Source organism: Hyposmocoma kahamanoa, unplaced genomic scaffold (assembly GCF_003589595.1).
Source record: "Hyposmocoma kahamanoa isolate Upper Pololo Valley unplaced genomic scaffold, ASM358959v1 168, whole genome shotgun sequence".
In the NCBI taxonomy this organism is placed as follows: Eukaryota; Metazoa; Arthropoda; class Insecta; order Lepidoptera; family Cosmopterigidae; genus Hyposmocoma; species Hyposmocoma kahamanoa.
In genome coordinates, this window is record NW_020653608.1 from 2,921,831 (window position 1) to 2,943,862 (window position 22,032).

Below are 22,032 nucleotides of genomic sequence, written 5' to 3' on the forward strand. Positions count from 1 at the left end.
TGTTAAGTTGCAAATATTAAATGAATAAATAAATAAATAACAACATTTATGATGTTTATATGAATTTGATTTGTAATTTTCACATATTGATTAAACTAACAGCAATATCACAGTATTTGGTGAGGGTGGGCATCCCGTCGCGTATATATAATATTATTTAACAAAGACCACTGCCTGTTTGTTCTAACACTAACAATTGCTATAATAATTATTGTAACTTGGGCGAGAAAGAATAAGTAATTTAAATAAATTATTTGTATTCTACAAAATTATTTTAAATGGAAGAGCATTTTATTAAAAATCTCAAAAAGTCATAAATCAAATATTGTTCCAGCAGAAAAAAGTCTAGACTAGTTGTTTTTTAAACCAGCGAATCAAGCCATACTGCGATGAATATGATATATGCCGCAATGGAAGAAAGCTTCGCTGTCGCTCGAGGAGGCGCGCCAGAGTGCGCCCCGATCTTGGCTGCGTACGAGATTGCGTGGTACACGTAATGCTGCTCGTGTACGTTGTGGAACAAATGGGCGTGAGGTCCTGAAATAGCCAAAGAATTCTATAACATAGAATCATTGTAAAATTTAAATGAATTCCAAATTCCAGGTGCGTTTGTACAAGTATCTTCACTCCTTTGTACCGGCAAAGATGCTAAGCATTATTACTCTCTTTGTATCGAAACTTGTCTTTTTGAAATGGCTGGTCTGGAAAAAATAGTCACCGTAATGTGTCACTGGGGGATGTCTGGTGACGTCAATTTTAGTTAAGTATCATAAAACGGGCTGATTAGTGAATCTGTCTGGGTGACGGGCAGCAACCGTTGGTGATCATAGTCTCCACTAGGGTCTCATCAAATGCATCCCAATTCTGCATGCGTACTTACCTCAAAAGTGTCGCAAGTTTTATATTATGGACATGATTTAATAAAGCACGTACCATATGCGTATTTTGTTCGTGGTATCAGTGCCTCTACCACGAGTTCACAACTTTGTTTGCCCTATTATACAGCGCCCCTAGTGGTCACAAGAAGAAACAACATTTTGTATACAAACATGTTACCTACGCGGTCGCTGGCGAGAACGTCACTGTAATCTCATGGTAGAAGCACAGGTCACGTGATTAGAGGTGTCCAAATATTTGTTCATCTTGGAAATGGGATTGATGAACTTCTAAAGATCTGATAAGGAAGACTAGTCAGGTGTGACATGTTAAGGTTACAATAATTGTTCCACATAGAACCGAGTACCTACATGGAACCACTGGGAATAAACGTCCGGATCGTGGTGTTTGAGGCGGAGAAGCTAGGAGACATGATATTTCTCTTCTTCTCTTTCTTCCTCTCTCTCTCTCTCTCTCTCTCTCTCTCTCTATTTATTATTCAATGAGTAACCAATGCTATTATTGTGGTTTTGGTACCAGATCACGTGGTAAGTAAGTACCATCGTCATTTCGCTACCAGACGTGGTAGTTGTTTTTATACTTAGTTCTGGCCAATACGGATTAATCAAATTAATTAACCCAATCTGTGCATCACTTCTCTGAGCTTCCTTAATGGGTTTAAACACAGCATGAGATGACATTTTTTAGAGGATCGTATTCGTACGGTAATCACCCTTGCTCTATGTGGTTGGGGTTACGTTAAGTTTCTTCCACATAATAACTAATGACAAAAAAAGGTAGAGGTGAGTAATAGTAACAGTACTAATCAATCATGTATTATGATTATTATTGAGAATAGCTGTGTCCGTCCCGCCGCGGCGGACTCGCCACAAGGTTATATTTATGTATATCACAATATACATATATATATATATATGTTAATATCGTATCTCGTGGTAACTTGCCGAAGCACAGTGGGCCCAAATTGATAATTTTTGGACATAGGAATAACTTGTGCAGTATTGAGCTAATTTTTTTTTTATATGATAGATAACATTTCTACCAACTTTTATATTGTATAATTTCTTGAAAAGTTGATAGTTTCGGAGAAAAAAAAACTTTTTTGTAGGGAGAAATATACATTTCATTTTTTATCTCAAAATATACGAAAATGTAATGTGCGTGGGTTAATTACAGTATAGTTCCAATCATTTTCTATGTAGAAAAAAATTAATCCGTCTGCATGTACTTGCGGCTTTGTACGTAAAGGTACGGCAAACTTACTAACTCTTTTATGTACTTTTTTAACAAAATGCATGAGCTTCGAATAAAGAAAAATTAATTTTAGTGTAATTTAGAGAGTGTTATAAAAATAACACGAAAGCTAAGTAGAAGCTAATATATTGTGATAAAAAATAAATAATCAAAAATTTTAGATCTGCTAAAATTTTGACACCTTTTTATTCGTAAAGCCGCAAGTACCTGCAGATGGATTATTTTTTCTTGATAGATAATGATTGGACCTATATTGTAAATAAACCACACACATTACATTTTCCTTCATTTCGAGATAAAAAATAAAATGTTTATTTCTCCAAACAAAAAAAAACTAAAATTTTTTTTTCTCTGAAACAATCAGGTTTTCAAGAAATTACATAAGAATAAAAGTTATCAGGAATGTTATATATCAATTTATTTATTGAGTATTATTATCATTTTGGGCCCACTGTGCGGCGGCGTGATGGACAATAGCACCATTTAAGTGCCATGTGGCAGTGTAAATCATTTCGCGTATAATCTATGTCTTCGAAATATTTACGATACTCTTAGAAGAGTAGACTTTAGGTAACTTTGCTCAGGATGTAAGCTTCTGGTCGTTAGCATCCGTCCGCAGGAGTTTGTATTAACTAAAATTTGAACACCTGAATGTATGGAGGTATTTCTGCGTGTGCCCGAATGGTTACCATGCTGGTCTGAAACGCAGAGATCACGGGTTCGATTCCCGGGAAGGGAGAAATATTTGTATGGCCTACAGTTATTTCTTTCGTTTGGGTGTAATTTTTGGTGTTCTATGTGTTCGTGTCTATGGCACCCGCGACACAGGGCTTCCCTGGTGCGGGGTTATGAGTATGTGCGTTATTATGTAAATTGTCTCTTACCTCTGGCATAGATAACAACGTCTCCCCCGCCATGACTATTCTCCTCCAAGGTAATAGCCGCCACCTGTTGATATTCAAAGCTGTCCGTGTCATTGTAAGACGGGGCTTTACGTATCACGCGTTCGGCCACCACTTCGTATTGGAATGAACCGGGGCCGCCCGTGCCGTAGCTCAGTGTTGTGTATGTTAATCCGTCGTACGGCGACTTGGCAGCTATTCCTGGAATAAATCCGTTTTATTTGTTGTTAAAAGAAAGATTTTGAAAGAAAGTGACTTCTCTTACGAGTCGATGCCTCAGATAATTTTGCTCGGGTTGAGCGGCAGGGAAAATAGCTTTATTTCAGAATTTCTTTTTTACAAACGAAATTAAAGCCGTTTGAAAAATATATTTCGTATACTATTTATACGTGTTATAGTCAGTTCAGTTGATATAAAAAAGGTCCTTGATGCCTATATATAAAGTACCTATTGAATACAGCGGTTTTCTTGTAAAATTTCGAGGTAAGTATGTGTTTCTTTCTATCGTGAAAATCTTTAGGAATCGTGTTATCACACAGTGTACTAATCAGTGTATATCCTCAATTTCACTATACGCAATTTGTCCAAAGTGATTGATTCAACACTCGCTATTATGCGAATCAAAACCAAAGCCATTTGACGTTGTAAAGACTCTTGAGTTACGTGTTTAACTTCAGACGCTAAAAGAGGGGAGTTAAGTTTAAAGTTTTTTTTTGTAGCTCCCAACAGTTGGCCAGATCTCAAAGCTTAATTTGAAATCTAATTTTATCGGGATGTTGATGATCTTAGTCCTAAATAAAATGAATATTTATCTTATGTGCACTTGTCCGATCGACTTGAAGTTTGGCATACTATGGAAATCCAACGACATTACAATAGTACCTACGGTAAGTTTGATCTGGTTCTGCAACCAGGGCAGTCTGCAGACTATACAACTCCTCAAGTACTTAGGTACATTAGAACTATCGTGGCTGTGCTCATTAGATCGGTTGATAAACCAGATTTCACTTTACGAAGTACTTACACTGTTTGGTAGAGGGCGTTTTTAATTTTAATTACAGTTTTTAACCGACTTTAAAAAAGGAGGAGGTTCTGAATTCGACTGTTTTTTTGTGTGCATAAGTTACGCGATTTGTGAACCGATTTTGATGATTTTTTTTGTTGGAAAGATGAGTCAATGGAGGTATTGATCCAGGTCAATTATCCCATTTAAATTTCCCCTTAGTATTATCCCATTTAAATTGGAAGCAAATATACCACCTCTAAGGGTAGCAGAATTAGGGGATAAATCAGATTTGTTGGATTTCAACCACTTTCCGTTAACCGTTTTCAATAAAGCTTGGCAAATAGATGTAATTCCACAAACTTTTGAAGTTGGTTTGTACTTTTTTAATAAAGAATGTATAATTATGTAATATACTATTTTTACATAAGTATATCCATCGTTTGGTCAACGCACGCGCCAGTGAGCATGGGCCAGTGCACATTTGAAGTGGTTCTAGCAGCAGCTTCATTTTAATTAGTTGCAATCGTTATGGGATTAAACTTGGCTAATCTATTGCCCAACACGAGTATCTCACCTACCAAAAATATTAGTTCCTCTTAACGGATACCCGTTAATAGATAACGTATGCGTATGGTCGCTGGTGACCAAAAGAAGCGTGTCTTTCTCTTCAGTCAGCTCCAACGTGCGTCTGACTGCATCTTCCATGGCCGCTGCCTCGTCAACGGCTGTCTTTGCCCGCCCTCGGTGGTGCGCCATGTCAATGTTGCCGCCTTCTACCTTGAAAATTATCAATTAAGAGGAGCATTAGTCTTCTTACAAAAAGTGGTTGCTACCATTTTCAAAGAAATTGTCGATATATTTAGTAGCAGAAGAGCTCCCTGTGAAAGAGTTAGTCCAGGGTAGTATTGGCAATACTACCTTACCTATTTCTGCCGCCAAACAGTAATGCCAACATTACTGTGTTCCGGTTTAGAAGGGTAAGGGTGCTGGTGATTACAGGATTACAGGCACATGGGACTTGTCAACTTATGTCTCAGGCAGGGTGACGGGGCGCAGTGACAGTGCCCCTCAGATCTTTGCGATTTAAAGCTCTGAGTGGCACTGCAACAGTCACGGACAGGCGTGTAGCTTACCATCAGGCGCACGACTTGTTCGCCCCGTCACTAGATTTTTATATTTTAGTTATTTATTTAGGAAAACATAGTCTTTTACAAATCTTACAAGAAATATATAAACTTACTAGCAAACCAGGTTATTCCATTAAATACGTACAAATATTACAAAATATGAGTTTGTACTGTAGACATCTATCTAAAATACACATACAAAAAAAGCTATATATACATCTAAAAAAATTGAGAATAATAAATATATAAAAAATGCAAGCAATACTTCAAAGGCTTCGTGGCAAATAATCAATAAACAAAAATATCGCAAGCCAAGAGAGCATATTTTAAAAATTTTATCTAATAATAATTATTTATGTAAACCTAGTGATATAGCAAACTTATTTAATGATACATTTGTTGATTTGACAAAAAAATATCCTAACAATTGCAATGGGTATAATTATAAAATACGGGGTTTTAGTAATTCAGTATATTTAACGCCCACCACTCCTCAATGCATTACTAAAATAATTAAAAATATGAAAAATACAAATAGTGTAGGATACGATGGCATCTCTACTAAAGTTATAAAGTACTGTTCAGAAGAACTAGCGAGTCCCTTGAGCTATATTTTTAATTTGTGCCTATGTCAAGGGATTTTTCCTGAAAAGTTAAAAATTACAATAATAAAGCCGATATTTAAAAAAGGGAATAAGGAAATGTGTGAAAATTACCGTCCCATCGCCTTGATACCAGTCATTGCAAAAATTTTGGAACGAATCATATACAATATTATTTATGGATTCCTAGAAAAATATAATATATTAAAACAAGAACAATATGGTTTCCGAAAAAATAAGTCAACTTCTCAGGCAATAATTGACCTCTTAACAACAATTTCAGAAAGTATAAATAATAAGGATGCAATATCAACAATCTTCATGGACATGACGAAAGCTTTTGACTTTGTGTCACACAAATTACTCTTAGGTAAATTATACGAATACGGTGTGAGAGGACCTGCTTACAATCTAATAGAATCGTATCTGCAAAATCGCCAACAGGAAACTCACATTACGTACATGGAAAACCTTACAGAAAAAGTAGCCAAATCAAATACTAGAATTGTAGAGCGCGGTGTTCCGCAGGGAAGTATTTTAGGGCCGCTCCTATTTATACTCTACATTAACGACTTGCCTGAACATGTAAAGCAAAAGATTATACTTTTCGCTGATGATTCATCTGTGATAGTTAGGTGTACTAATCTTAAGGAATACGAGTCTATTTTGAACGAAGCACTGGGTGATATAATTAAATGGCTAGAAGTAAATAACCTAGTAGTTAACATAGGAAAAACAAAATTTATGCAGTTCTTTCTGCCACAATCACGACCTAAAAACTTAACGATCAATTATAACGGACAAAAAATTATGCAAGTTAATGAGAGTAAATTCTTAGGCATTACTCTTGATCGTCACTTGAACTGGAAGACACACATCTCAAATCTAACGACTAAACTGAGTAAATACGTATACGTACTAAAAAACTTAACTAAAATTACTTCTCGAAACACGGCGCTATGTGCTTACCATGCATATGTGGCCTCTAGTCTGCGATATGGTATATTGCTATGGGGTAACGCTGCTCTAACACATATTTTGCCACTATTTAAAACTCAAAAGAAATGTGTCAGGGCAATGTTCGGAATAGGTCAACGAGTAAGTTGCGTACCTTATTTTAGGGAACTTAAGATCCTGACTCTACCTTCGCTATTCATCTATGAAGCATGTATTTTTGTTAAACAAAATCTAGACAAATTCTCTTCGGTACAAACCAGTTATCCTAGGAAAGCACGAAATAACCTTGTAATACGGCCCAAACAACTACCAAACTTGCAATTCTACAATAACACAGTATTTGTTTTGGGACCCAAATTATTTAATAAATTACCAGAGACCATAAAGACACTAAATTACAGTCTATTCAAAATTAAGTTGTTTAATTTATTGGTTACTCAATGTTACTATAATATTAATGATTATTTGACTGATTATATAAAATCAGACTGAGCAAAATGTGCAAGAATTAATTTGACTGACGATGTATAAATTTAACTATAATTGCTTTTTATTATTATTTTATATTAGAATGTTGATTTGACTTATTCCTTATATAATTTTTATTTCATCAATTAATCAATTATTTGAACTTTTAATTATTTTTATGACAAATGTATAAACTTTGTACGCCGCTAGGCGAATAAACTTTGTATGCCGCTGGGCGGATCACAGTGACACTAACTAAATATGTAATGAACCTTTATAACCTGTGTATCACAAAGGATTAAATGAATTATGAATGAATTATGAATTATGAATTATGAATTACAGAAAATAAATAAAACAATATATTGTTAACAGTAATTAAACCTGTCACAGAGCTTTTAGTTTATTCACGGGGTAGACGACCCCGTTAAATAGAATATTTCCCACTTTTTTCTGTGGTCAATGCTAACGACAAACTGTCGATGTCGTTCAATGTCTCATCGTAGTGCTTACACGAGTGTCGTATAAATGTGTTTTTGGCGTACCTAATTCATAGAACAAGAGTATATAGGTAACAATAAAATGTATTTTTGGTACGGGAGGAGATTCTAGGAATATTAAAGTTGATTAATTGAAATAATAAAGCAGAGTCTATACTGCCGTTTACTATTTTATGAAGAAAAATTTCATCCAAAAGGACACGTCTGTTGATTAGAGAATCCATATCATGCCTTATGACGGCCGTTTCATAATCGACAAAGTATGGTCCGGTTCGGTAGTCTAAAGATTTAAGAAATTTATTTTGGACTTTCTCTAGGCGAGCAATATGAACGGCGTATTGGGGCTCCAAACAACGCATGCAAATTCTAACAGCGATCGTACGAAAAAGTAATATAGAATTTTATAGGTAAATATTTTATTGAAAGGTCTAGTAAGACGATAAGTCATTTCAAGTTGCTTATAAGCTCTGTTAATTATATTATCGATATGAATATTAAATTTTATCGAAGACTAGAAAAATAGGTATACACAGCGTCCACCTGATAGCCCGCACCAAGCGCACTATGAAGGAAATCGGTATACAACACTAAATTAGAATCAACACTTCTGCCACGGAAGAAGCCGTGTTATTGTAAGTGACGGGATACTGTAATACTAAGATCATCTACTACAATTTTTTCGAAGATCTTGCCAAGAATACATAACTTAGAAATTGGTCTGTATTGTCGCACGTCATGTTTATCACCGACCTTTGGAATAAGTGTGACAAGGGCCCTTTTCCATATATCGGGGAAATGCCCTTCCTTTAGAGATTTAATGTAAATAATAGAAGGGGAACAGATTACTCCTTACATGACTTACATATTAAAAGAGGATGCACACCATCCACACACTTATTAATGTCAACCCGTCAGAGATATTTTTCAACTAGATTATCTGTTATAAATATTTTCGAAACATTGATGAAAGATTCTACATGATTTGATTCATTGCCAAGAGCAGACGAGCTGATTGGATGACTGGCCGGAATAAACACGGAATGAATGTAATATAATAGTTATTAAAAAAGGTTACAAATAGTTTCGCCATCAATAGAAGAGGAGTCCCCAAAGGTCATATGTGACGGAATGTTGTTAGGACAGAACTTAGATTTAAATAAAACTCTAAAAACATTTCGTAGTAGCTGTGATTTTTTTCTTCGGAAAATTTTATATAATTATTGTAACATTCTGTCTGTAATTTCTTTGCACGATCGATTCGAGCTTCTCCGATTCATGCTTCGACGATTTCGAGGATCTTTATAAGTTTTCCACCTAGAGTGATCTTTAATTTTTCACGTATTAATTTAATGAGGGCCCGGGAATACCAAATCGGATGCTTGTTATAACAGGAGACTAATACGTTTTGGGAATAAACTTCAGTTAACTTGTTTAGAACCGAATAAAAATAAGTTACAGCCTTTTCAGTATCCATACCGTGCAGCAGTATCTGTACGCATAGGCTTACGGTAAATTTTAAAATCATGTTTGTTATTTATGTTGGTTATAGTTAAATCTAAAAAATTGAGAGAGTTGTCTTGTTCTAATTATTTCTTAATCTTAATTTTTGGGTGTATGTTGTTAAGGTCGTTTGCAAAATTGTCCAGCTGTCTCATACTACCCGTCCAACAAAGTATCAAATCATCAATATACCTAAAGTAATATAGTATATGTTGGATTTCATATTTTCTTTTTTTATTTGTATTAGACGATTTCAATTTTTATTAAAAGATTAAAGAGATGTCAATTCTATCAACTTCCCCTGGATGTAGTCATCGCCTTTCTAAGTGATCTTTAAGAATATCAGTGTAGGGAACATTAGTGAACAAGCTGTCTACATCCAGAGAAAGTAATTTGGCGGTAAGTGGTATGTTGATGTCTTTGATCCTTTGTATTAAATCTAAACTATTCTTTAAACAAAAAGGCGATTAGAAACAAGGTTTTTCCCGAATAATGATTCTAAATGGAGCACCTATATATGAGACAACTGAGCAGGATAGGAATATTTTTTGTGAATTTTTGGAAGACCGTAAAGAATTGGTGCTTGTGGATTAATTGGTATCATATTGCTTTTTTGGCAGTCCGTTTCGTTTTACGTTAACGTCATTTTTAAGGTCTTTAAGAAACACATTCAAAACAAATTCAAATTAAAGAGAAATAATTTTTTTAAATAGTTTTTCGGCCCCTGTGTTAAGTCCTATTTTTCGAGATACGACAAGATCGCTTTCCGGCGTCGATATATTGATTGTGAAAAATTGAAGTGACTAATTTTAGCCTCGACTTGCCTCTACTCTTGTTGTTATCCCTAAGATAGGGCTCATATGGGTAACATTATTTTAATTTTAAGACCTTATGTACCAATGAAGACAATAAATATATTGAGTATTGAGTATCCTGTTTACCCCCATTACGAAACGGTTGAACTCGATGAATAGTGTCAATGTCGGTTTCTAAAAAAGTCACACCTACTTTAGTACAAATGTGTTTTTAGGAATACCTTGAATTTCAATATTATTTAATCCAGAAAATTGACCCTGATTATTATTTTCTTGTTTTAATTCTTCAAATGCACGCTGGGTGTCTGCTAGTTGTTTTTGAACTGTAGCGAGTGCATTCACTTTTCTTTCGACAGTTAGTAAACGCTCATCCATTCCGTCAACACGTACTACGAGGTCACACCACTTTGAATTTAAGTCCGATATATTTTGTGTTTTTTTTGAGTGCGAATGTATTCTTTAATCGAGACATCAGTTCGGAACTCCCTAATTTCCCTTATAAATTCAGCCAAGGAATTATCCTGCGATTGCTCAATAGAAGAAGCTGCACGGCAGGTCACGCAACGCCAGGTAAACTTCTTTTCCAGATCCATTTTCCTATAAGTGGATTCAGCGACTCCAGCACAATGACAATGATAACGTTCACTGCACAGTCCCCCATGACATACGACGAAGTCAGTACCTGGTTAATTACACTCGGAGCTCAACATTTTAATAAATGTACCGTCGGCAAAATAAGCGGTAAGGGTCAATATATTCGCGCGCGCGCTTAATCGAAACGATCGTCCGCAATGTACAATCTCAAGCGAGCGAATGATAGATATTATATAAAAAAATTAAGAGCACATTCTAAAGTGGAAGGAGAATATCTAGATAAGTACCTACTTCCAAAACGGACAATAAAATTGGACATATTTTGTGGTTTGGTTATTACCAAGTTCCACTTTTAATAGACCTAACAATACAAACCATAAGGAAGTATCCTGTCTTGCTCTGTCGCAGTACTTTGATGGCCGCTTCCACCATCTCCGATAAGGATGGTGATCCCGCTGGACCTTTATCCCGTTGATATTCAAAATTCAGGTGTCCGTTGGCGAAGATGCCTGCAAGTTGTGTAGAGTGTAAAGTTTGCGCTGCAAGAATTGCATACGTGAGGCGGCCAGTTTAGTGAACGATGGGCTAATACGAGGGTTATTACAGAGCGAATCTGGGCTTAATTCAGCCCTTTAGCAAAAATCTGTTGTACAAAACGACCTACTTCTTCTTGAACACTTGTAGTTTTTTTCAACGACTCGGAAACGTGTACGTGCGGGTAATTTAAAAACAGGGTAAACATGCGCTCGCATTATAGTGTAGCTGGAAAAAACTTTCATTTAAATAGTTGCCATATTGTAGGAGCCGCTAAGCAGCGAGCGTTACTCGTCGGTAATGCAAGTTCACATTTTTTCATTCTATCGACATATCGCGACATGGTGATAAGTCGTTTGACCCTCTAGTTTCAAGGTAAAAACGTACCTGGAGTGTGAGAGCGTTCACCGATGAGATCGACAAACCATAGAAGACACTGCACTATGCGTCAGGAAGCTATATGCACATACACAACAACTCAGTGAGACAGAGACATCGACCAATTTATGGGGCGGGTTATAAACATGTAACATTATTATTATAATCCAAATGACGACTACGACCTTTCCGCCAGGAGGCCGTCGAGAATAAAGAGATGGGAGATTTATCAATAGTTTTTGTACGGTAAATTATAACTTATCGGGACTCATGTACTGTGACTAGGTAACCCTTTTAGGCCACACGCTGCTGGCGTAATGTGACACGAGAGTATACTACATTAAATTTGACAGTAGTCTGAAATCTTATCAGTTCTTTGCTTACCTAAAAGATAATCAGTGTTCTTCTCATCAAGAGCCTTCAGTTCTTTGTTATTAGTGACGATGCTATATTTCAAAGTTCGTCTTTCTTTATCTTTTCTATAAGTTTCGATGAGGTCTCTCCCGTCTTTACGAAAACACCCCCATCGACTGGAGTCGTATGGATCTGCAGATGAGTTTGTCACATTTGATACTAGAACTTGTCTGCCGCCACCCATTATTACCTGGAGACAAGAAATCAGAATTACTTGTCGTTTTATTCTTTTTTTGTTCGGTAGGTATTGACGCTATTGGTTATTATATATATATATGTATATATATTATTTACGCAACACAATATTAGATTCGTAGAAAATGTGTTAAATTAATCGACAATTGACCATCAGAGGCCGACTACTGGCTCTTTCTAAGTAGTGGCACATAGAAGTACTTGGACGGGTTTTTAATCGACTTCAAAAAAAAGGAGGAGGTTCTCAGTTCGACTGTTCTTTTATGTAGGGGAAAGGTGTACGAGATGATCCTTGGAGGTAAAATGATCCTTTTCAATTGTAGCGAAACTAGTAACGTCACCCAGATATTTTCTTCAGTAAAATTTAGGCCTCAATGTGCCGTCTCATCAGTCAATTCGTAATAGCGATGTGAGTGACGAGATCATTTTTGTGGAAAAAAACAAAAATTGTGTGAGTTTGATCTAAGGTAAAGTTGATTAAAAGCTTAGGCAACTTCCATTTTAAGCAATCAATTGCTAAGATTTTTGTGTTGGTGGCTTTGTATAATGCACTATTTACTTTTTTAATGGCGTGGTAACAGTAGACAGCATACAGGTTATTTTGCCGAACAAAAAATAAAAATAATTAAATTGGGGTAAGATGATTATGGTTTTGGTGTACGAGATGATCTGTGGGGATCATCTTGTATTGTATATATTGTTAACGGACTATATTTAATTTGTACGTTTTTCTGAGTACTGAAACCTCTTAATTAAATAGCTTGCAATACGAATAACATAGTAGAAGACTGGATTTCGTTTACATGATCGATCTCGATTATTAACAAATATATAGGAGATTGTACAACAAGGGCATAAAGTGACCCATTTTTATCCGAGGCCATTTTTTGCCAAAATAGTAGACGAGGGTAAAAATGGACATTTATGCCCTTGTTGTACACTCTGCTTTTCACTTCGATTGTGAGGAAAGCGTTTTTAAACGATAATCGACTCCTATTTTATGTGACTTACTAAATATTGTAATCACACAAAATATGGGATTCTAATAAATTATAGCAAAAATAAAATAATATAATAAGTTTTTGTCACCTACGACTGCATACTCGTAGGTGACAATTTGATTGCTCAGTAAAATTGTGCAATATGTAGTGACTGTTTGGCTGTTGAGATTGATTACCTTAGTCTTAGAAAAAAAAATTACTTTTATGCTCTAGAACATAAAATGCGATTTTATGTCGTCTACGTACGACATAAAGGTGCACTTTTTGAGCATGAGAAGTGAAAAATGCTTTTTCTTGTTTTATACCAGGCCGCGTAATTGTAAAAGAAAAACCATTCGTGGTGGGTGGTCGGAAGACTATGATCTAAAGAACTAGAGGCGTAAAAAGTAGGACGCCACATAGATCGGCAAGTAAATAGTTAGCAGTAGATACGCGTTATGTCATTAAAAAGACGGGCTAAAGGAAAAAATAAAGGGTCTGTCAGTTCAATGAAATATGTATGTACGTGAAAAAAAAAACTGTTTTCACTTCTCATGCTCAAAAAGTGCACCTTTATGTCGTACGTAGACGACATAAAATCGCATTTTATGCTCTAGTGCATAAAATAAAATCGTCGTTTAAGACCGAGGCAATGACGCCTGCGCCAACAGCCACCCACACTAGAACCTTATAAAATAAAGCTTTACTTTTGTTTTTTTAACCCGTTATATTACAAAATTAAAAAAGTAGGCCATATTAATTCTAACAAGTTATAAGAAATAGAAATGCATAAAAAATAAAAGCTTGTAAAATATAACTGAGCATTATGTAGTCCGACCGGAGTCACGTGTAGAAAAAAAAAGTAGTACATTGGCGGAAAGTTCTTAATTTTTCTTGGCAATAGTCGTGTTAACGTTTATAATATGTAATATTGCTGTTTAATATCCTCGCAATCGAAGTGAAAAGCAGAGTGTATAACTCGTTCATAAAACTCATTTTACCCTCGATTTAAGTATCCACACTCGCCTGCGGCTCGGGTGGATATACTCGTCTCGGGCAAAATGACGCGTTTTATGCACTTGTTGTACAATCTACTATTTCATGAGATGTGTTAAACAATTAAAGATATGGAGACGAGGATGGATATCAACTTGCCATAAAAAACAATATTGCCCGCCCTTAGTTACCTGTAAGATATAAATTAATTATTTGTTCTCGAAGTTCCGTAACTGTTGTTTCATATACCTAGATTACATAAGTGAGGACTTTGTTAAGTCTAAAAAGTTGTTGTTTTCATTTGTTTCTACCAAAACCTAGAACTTTTCTTAAATAGAGGCAAGGTGATCCCCTAGATCATCTTGCCCATACCCTTAGGATCACCTTGGACACCCCGGTGTGCGAGACGATCCTTTAGTACAGTCTTAAAAATATTCAAATATAATAATGAAAGATCAAAAAATAAAACGTTTTTAGTAAGACAACATGTAAATAGATAATTTTTCAATCATTCAACGCTTTTACATTTGCTTTAAGCTGAATATCTTTTAAACTACCATTATATCATTCAAACATTATTATACACATTCTCCCTTAAGGGGATCATCTGGTACACCTTTGCCCTGTGTTACGCGCAGTGGCCCCATTTAAACTTGAAGAAAATTTTCAACCATTTTCAGACTTTTGAGGTCGGTTTTTTTAGTACTCTGTACGAGATTATTGTCTATAGCAGTATTGTTTAGTTTGACAGTGGCGTGTGGCCTACTGAACGTAACTTACATGTAAATCCCGTCCCGGCCAGTCCTCGATCAGCTGCCGGGCGTGGTCCTTGCAGCCTTTCGTCGCCAGCGCCGCCGCGGGCATCTTGCCATCGCACTCCCACTTTCGATCGGCGCTGTGCGCGTACATCGGCGCCGGAGTCGCATGCGTTACTCGCATTGTCGTCACTAGGCCTAAAAGATAGCGAACTTACGTTTATAAATTTGTAAATATAAACCTGTACAACCATTTCTCGACGTGACAATTTGTATAAAGATCAGACGTGGTACCATAACAATTAATTGTCCCGAAAACAGAATATTGTATGTCCACGTGAGAGGAGCTTGAGAATGGAGGTATGTAGAGATGTTAGTAGCGGTCTAGTAAAACAAAAACAAAGCAGTTTAAGTCAACCTGCACGCTTTCCAGCCTCTAATGCAATCGCAGCTAAAGACTTTAATCTAGCTTCTGGATTCAACGACGCAATGCAATCTCTGTGTTTGACAGTAGCGTCCACTCCGATCGTCTCTTGGTTCACCTTGACCCCGCAGAACAACGCGGTTGCAGTACACGCTGAGTCTGGGACCATTTTGTTGGCGGAGTAAGTCTGAAAATTATGTTAATTTACTATTTTGTAAGAAGTAGGTATATAATTTTCGACCCATAATTTTATTATAGCGAGTCATTTGTAATGCAATCTGCCTAAAGAGCTCAGCGCGGTGAACTCCAGCCCACACACTTGTCTTCGGCAGTGGGACGCGGACGTGCCAATAATGTCCGTTACGGAAGTACACTTCATCCAAAATGTGCAAGTGCAACTTTAAATTTATTTTACTTCATCTGTGACTTTTATAATTACTACTTTTTATTAAAAAGCCGACCTCAAAAGTTTGCTTATCGGCTTTTTATTGGAATTACATGTATTTGCCAAGTTTCATAGAAATCGTTAACGGAAAGTGCGCGAAACAGGATTCATCCCCTGGTTTGCCAACCTTGAGGTGGAATATTTTCTTCCAATTTAAATAGGACCAATACTGAGGTACCCGCTTTCCAGCAAAAAAAGAATCATCATAATCTCAGTACAGAGTACTAAAAAAACCGACCTCAAAAGTACGTGGAATTACATCTATTTTCTAAGTTTTAATGAAATATCCTTAAATGCGCCACTATACAGGACTTGACACTGGAGATAATAAAAATCGGTTTTCACTACTCAAAGAATATTGAGAGAAAAACGCCTTGAATTGGAGAAATAGCAAAATCAACATTAAAATAATTGCTCCTTAAGAAAATTTAGCCGCTATTTATAAAACTGAATCTTCATGCGTGAAAGCCACCCTTAGAGGTGGATGATTTCCTTCAAAATGAAATGGGACTACTATGGAAGTACCCCCTTCCAACAAAAAAAAGAATCATGAAAATCGGTTCACAAATACCGGAGTTATCGCGTAACATACATACAAAAAACATACAGTCGAATTGACAACCTCCTCCTTTTTTAAAGTCGGTTAAAAATCGGTTCACAAACTATAACTTTGTTATCTATAACAAATATAGATAACAAAGTTATAGTAGGTATAAGAAGATATAGTATAAGATAAGTGTGATAACTTTGTTCGAATTGAGGACCTCCTCCCTTTTTTTGAAGTTGGTTAAAAAGTGACGACAATGTAAGAAGGCACGTGAGGTACTGACAGTCTAAAATGACGTTAGCGCTAAGCACGTTAGCACGCAATACGTTAGCACGTTAGCGTAAGCACGCAATTGCTGAAGATTGCATAACGTCAACGTGAACACGCGTTACAGGGAACTATTATTGAATTGTTCCATTCATTTTCGATCACTGTTCAATAATATTTCGACTATATTCACAAGCACTTATTAATAACGTATTAAACTTATAAATAAAAGATTAGAAATGAATAATTTTCAATCAATTAAGCAACTATATGTATAAAAAATAAAAGTCAAACATACGAGTAGGTACATGTTAATTTATCGGGCTCTATGGATTTTTTAACAATTTTAGTTACTACAAAATATGTAAAGTTTGCAGATTTCACAGAAGGTCACGCCTTGTGGCCACATGCTCCAGAGGTACCTTGGTAAAGTAGGGATAAATATGCGAAGTGAATATTTTGTTAATTTTGTTTTGTCGTTGAAATGGAAGTTACACGCTCGACCATACCAAGTAATTACAATTTTTGGTCAATATCCGTAGGGTGCTTAAAGCTTACTTAAAGTTTATTAAGTTTAAAATCTTACTTTTAACAACCCGACATGCGGGAACTTCTCGTACACAAGTTTGTGACTCTCTCCGCCTTTGTAAATTCTGGTAGCTGTCACGGTATTCGGTCCCATGCCATCCCCAACGAACAAAATTACGTTTTTCGCTGTGTTCGTGTTCCATTTCACTTGGAGGGCTTCTTTGAGTTCCTCGCTAGCTAGTTCCTTCCAATAAGCTTGATCTAGAAAGGTACGACGACAATTGACGAATGGTAGTAATAGGCAAAAATATTTTGTTGTCAATTATTTCAACTCAAAAAAATATAAAAAAAATATTTACTTGCGACAGGTTTCATTCTTATAAAATTATTTATTTATCAATTCCACCATACAATTTTAACTTGTCAAGTTTTTGAGCCGCCATTCACGTTCAGAGAGATGTTAAATATATCAGGGAGCTGTAAGTGTAAGTTCTATTTCCACAAATATTTTGTCGGAAACTTCTCTTGGCATTGGGTTAGAAAAATAGTTACAGGTAAGTACTAAAATAAATACATGTTTCTTTGCTTTTGACAATAATGTACAGAATAATTAATTATTTTATTATAAGGCTAAGGAAAACTTGTACATTGCAATTTATATGATCCTCTGCCGAACAGGGTTTAACCTTTGTTTCAGCACAGGGCCTTCCCACGGAGAACATTAGCTTTAGCCAACCAAAGTTGGTGGTCAATTCGTACAAGTAGCGAAAAAATGTGGAAAATTTGGAGGGTAGAAATAACATTAAAAACATAGAAAAAATGGCAAAGATTCACACAAAACTTTTTGGTAAGTAAGAAGTATCACAATTAGGTATACATGTGAATGGACACGCGTCCTAATTTTGTTATTTTGAATGCGTGTCTTTTTTTGCAAATTTTTTTTCTAACCTTTTTTACTACGTGTCATATTTTACTCTCGGTCATCCTCGTTAACGTTTTTTTATATATTAAATGACGAGACGAACGTGACAGCTGCAGTGGCACCCAGAGCTAAGATCTTTGAGATTTAAAATCTCAAAGATCTTAGTGTAACCGCCTCTGCGTCCGTCACCCTGAGATATAAGTTGACAAGTCCCACGTGCTTATAATTTCACCAAATTACTTTACCGTCCACTAAATCCATCCGGGTAATTTGTAAATGTACACACAACCCCACATGTAGGTATGCTCTAGATACAAACTCACTTTTCGACAGGGTTTTTTTAAGTATTCGATCTACCTGAGGTCCACTGGCCGTACGTGACGTAATTATTGCTTTTCATTCTGGCTTTCACCTTAAGGTTTGTGTTTATAACCTTTACTTAGCTCATCTATGATTTAATTAATTATATGGCTATAATTATTTAAGAAAACAACTGAACAAACAACGATTTATTCAAATTCTGCAATATTGCGATTTTATGTATACCTACTGTACAATGATTTCGTATGTATTATACCTACCTTTTACGTAGGTTACTTATCTTAAAGAACCGCACTCTCTTTACAGTAAGTAAACAGGTGAATAGTAGGTATAGAAATAAACTGTGTCTCCAAATACTGTGACCTTGTACAAGAATTTTATGCTAGTTATTCTGCTTACAGTATAATTATATTAATTATTCTCTTCGTCTCTGATTGATTACAAGTAGGTAGTGAGTATGTATAAAGTAGTACACCGTGAGTACGTATGTGAGTGACCTAAAATAGACTTTTTTATTGACTAATGTCCGATAGCGAACAATCGATACTTGATGTTCACAAATGGATTTCGTATCATACGATCGATCTTAACTAACGTTAATGCCTTTTCAGTGCAAAGAAATAACTTTATAAGTATTATATCCATCAATACCGAACCATGAAAACGTGATCATTGTATTGTAGAAGGCTATCTTGTAATTATAGAACCCATTCGTTTCTTTACGATACACTCATTTACACTTAATCAACAAAATTTCAGTTTCTTTTGATTAATTAGCACATAATTATGTCCCTTAATGCTTAGTTTCAATTATTTTTGATCACCAATTAAACGAAAACGTGCTAATCTTTTTCTCATTATACAAACATAAACAAGGTAACATAAACCAACTTACCGGTACGAAAAGAGCAATTCACTGTAGTGAATAATGTGAGTGAAACAACCGCTCTAAATGTCTGCATCGTGTCTACTGGAAGCCATCGTCGAGTGCGCAAGTGACCTTGCCCATAGTGTTGGGACAAACATGATGTGTCGATAACAATGCCATTGCTGCTGACTCAGTTCTGTTTACTGAATGCCTTATTTAACATTAACAAGCTTGCGTTGTATATATTATCTATGAGAATATAATACTATCATTATTTCTCTGCGTTTCTCAATTTCGTTAGCTCTGCCTTCGCTGTGTTCGTTACCGTGGTCTCCTCGATGATAACTAAAACGCATGATATGGAAGTCCTCGACAAAACGAATAATATGAACCCAAACGCCCAAACACAAGGTAGCTGCAGTAACTGTTGAGGAGTCTCTGCCATTTCCATCATCAGATCAGCTCTAGGTCACATAATATTTCACTTTAAATGGAATGACATCTATGTTCCAAGTTTTATTGAGTCGATTAACAGAAACTGGGTGATATTCAATAAACTGGATACATCCCCTAATTGCCCACACGTAAGGTAAGTATAGCATAACGTAACGGACAGCTACTGAGCTTAGGTACCCTCTTTTCAGCAAAAAAAAGAGTAATCGCAATCAGTTCACATCCACAAAAAGATACAGTCGAATTGAGAAGCATCGCCTTTTTTGAAGTCGTTTAATAATTTTATCGACATATTGTCGTTTGACTATTCTATTCCTGAAACTTTAAGTACTTACGTAACATTGAAATTGGCTCTTTTCAATTGAAATAAACAGAAGAAATAGAAAGTTAGTCAATTTCTAAATTCATTGTGAGTCCCTGCACAATAGTCGGGGTCAATGAAACCAGGATTCAAAGGAACGGTGCATTCTCGTGGACCTGAATGAACAATATAATGTATATGTGCCAAATAATAATATTATTCATCACTGGGTTTACCCTAGCAAATATTTTTATTTTCTGTCGATATAAGTTCATTTGTTCAGAAAGTATAATAATAAAGTATTTACGTGACATTAAATAAGCGATATAATATACAAAATTTGTTTAAAAAAAAGGGAGTATCTGCTAGCCTTTTAGTTACTAGAGCTGTAACAAGGCGAATAGAAAGCATATTAGAACATTATGTCCCCAGGTATCCAGGGTTTCCACTGCATAATGCACTGGTTGTACTTAAACCGTTTGCGGTTCTTAGCTGCTTGGCGCTCATGCTTGAGTGAATAAGGAAGGGCCACAGTGTTCACATACTCGTATGTCACATCCCTCACTATCTGTCCGCTTAGTTTCTAGAACCAGCCGATCATCAGACAGTCAGGTCTTTTACAGTTGTTGCTACAAATGCCAATAGGCTTGAGGATAGCCGAACGATGATGTGTAGCGTGTCATTCGGGCAGTCCTTTATCACCACACCCACGTTGGTGGGATTGCACTCTTCCTGCGCCCAGAGGCATATAGTTAGCGAGAGGGAGAGACCGTCTAGTATGATGCTCACGTTGGCGGAGTGTCGTGTCTGCAGCAAATTTTCAAAAATAGCGCAGGTATGAGCGCGTCCTTTGGGATTGTTGGCATAATGTAACTGGGTACGACTTGTTGTCAAGCCGCCGTACCAACGCTTTTTTTAGTGCAAGAATGACAAGAGGTCGATGCCATTAATTTCCAATTTTGTATTAAACTATAGTGAAGGCTCCTATCCCAGCTTGGCCAGCTCGGTGGGTTATAGTAGTCTAAGCCTACAATGTAGATTCATGCCGGAGAGTATATAGTACACAGGTTGATTAACTACTATATATACGATTACTTGTTTAATATCGGATTGTGGAGCCGGGAATTGACGTGCCATATGCCAGCACCACACGACAACTGCGGATGAGTCACGGTCTCAATTAACATCGCAACAGCAGCGGGCGTGACACCCAACGACGAATAGCATTTTTAGTTTTGACAGCTCTTGGTTTTAACATTGACCATTAGACACTTATTTTTGTTTAACTTTATTAATTTTTTGTTTTTTTTTGGCATCGTTCCATCTTCGTAATTAACGCGCATGTTTGATAGAAATAGTTATCTTTAATCATTATAAAGGTGCATCTCTCTCCTCCGTAAAAGCGCAGGAATTGGGTCTTGCTGATACATATTATCGTCTCTCACCAATTCAACGACTGTTGAATTTTGAAGTTCTTTACAACATTCAATACTTGAAGGGCGATGAGCGGGAGGCGGGGCTGTCAAACAGGTCGAATTGTCATTTAGTTAAGTGCTGATCTGCGCTGGAAGTCGGTCCGTCGTCGGTCCGTCGGTCCGTCGGCCACTCCGCTCGCTGTTTATCGATTCCACCCCAATTTCCCTTACGCATGCTCAGCACAGCCTCCGTTAAGACGACGATGTTACTCGTATAGATAAAAGTTTTATAAGGCCTTTATTAAGACATTCAAGTGTATTTGTATGGGTTGGCACAGTGTGAATCTAAGCATTAATATATTCATAAAATCAAACATAATAATATATGTATGTTTGTCGTTAAATTTGTTATATATACCTAACATACACAAGTATATCAAACATAATTTAAAATATCATTTTCTTTTATGAATAATGCTGTTAAATAAGGCTCTGTTCTAAGTTAATACTATTATCATAATAAGTATGGAAAGAACCGTATCAAAGGCAGAGCCACAGTACAACATCGCCTTAACATTCACAATGAGTTTTACCATACTGGCTGCACTGTCTATTCGTCACAAGTCGTGTGGTGTGGGAACGACAGGAACGACGATTGTAATAATTT

At 36.2% G+C, this 22,032-nt stretch overlaps 1 protein-coding gene across 1 annotated transcript; it reads right to left on the reverse strand.

Moving 5' to 3' along the window:
* Nucleotides 1–120: 120 nt before the first annotated feature.
* LOC113225589 (alkaline phosphatase, tissue-nonspecific isozyme-like) lies at nucleotides 121–17,784 on the reverse strand. Its single transcript, XM_026457926.1, has 9 exons — nucleotides 17,445–17,784; nucleotides 17,144–17,346; nucleotides 15,293–15,485; nucleotides 14,900–15,072; nucleotides 11,919–12,138; nucleotides 10,998–11,131; nucleotides 4,638–4,836; nucleotides 3,036–3,254; nucleotides 121–537 (listed from the first exon to the last, which is right to left on the reverse strand). The coding sequence occupies exons 1-9, from the start codon at nucleotides 17,458–17,460 to the stop codon at nucleotides 362–364; spliced, it is 1,533 nt and encodes a 510-aa protein (XP_026313711.1). The 5' UTR covers nucleotides 17,461–17,784; the 3' UTR covers nucleotides 121–361.
* Between the last annotated feature and the right edge of the window lie 4,248 nt (nucleotides 17,785–22,032).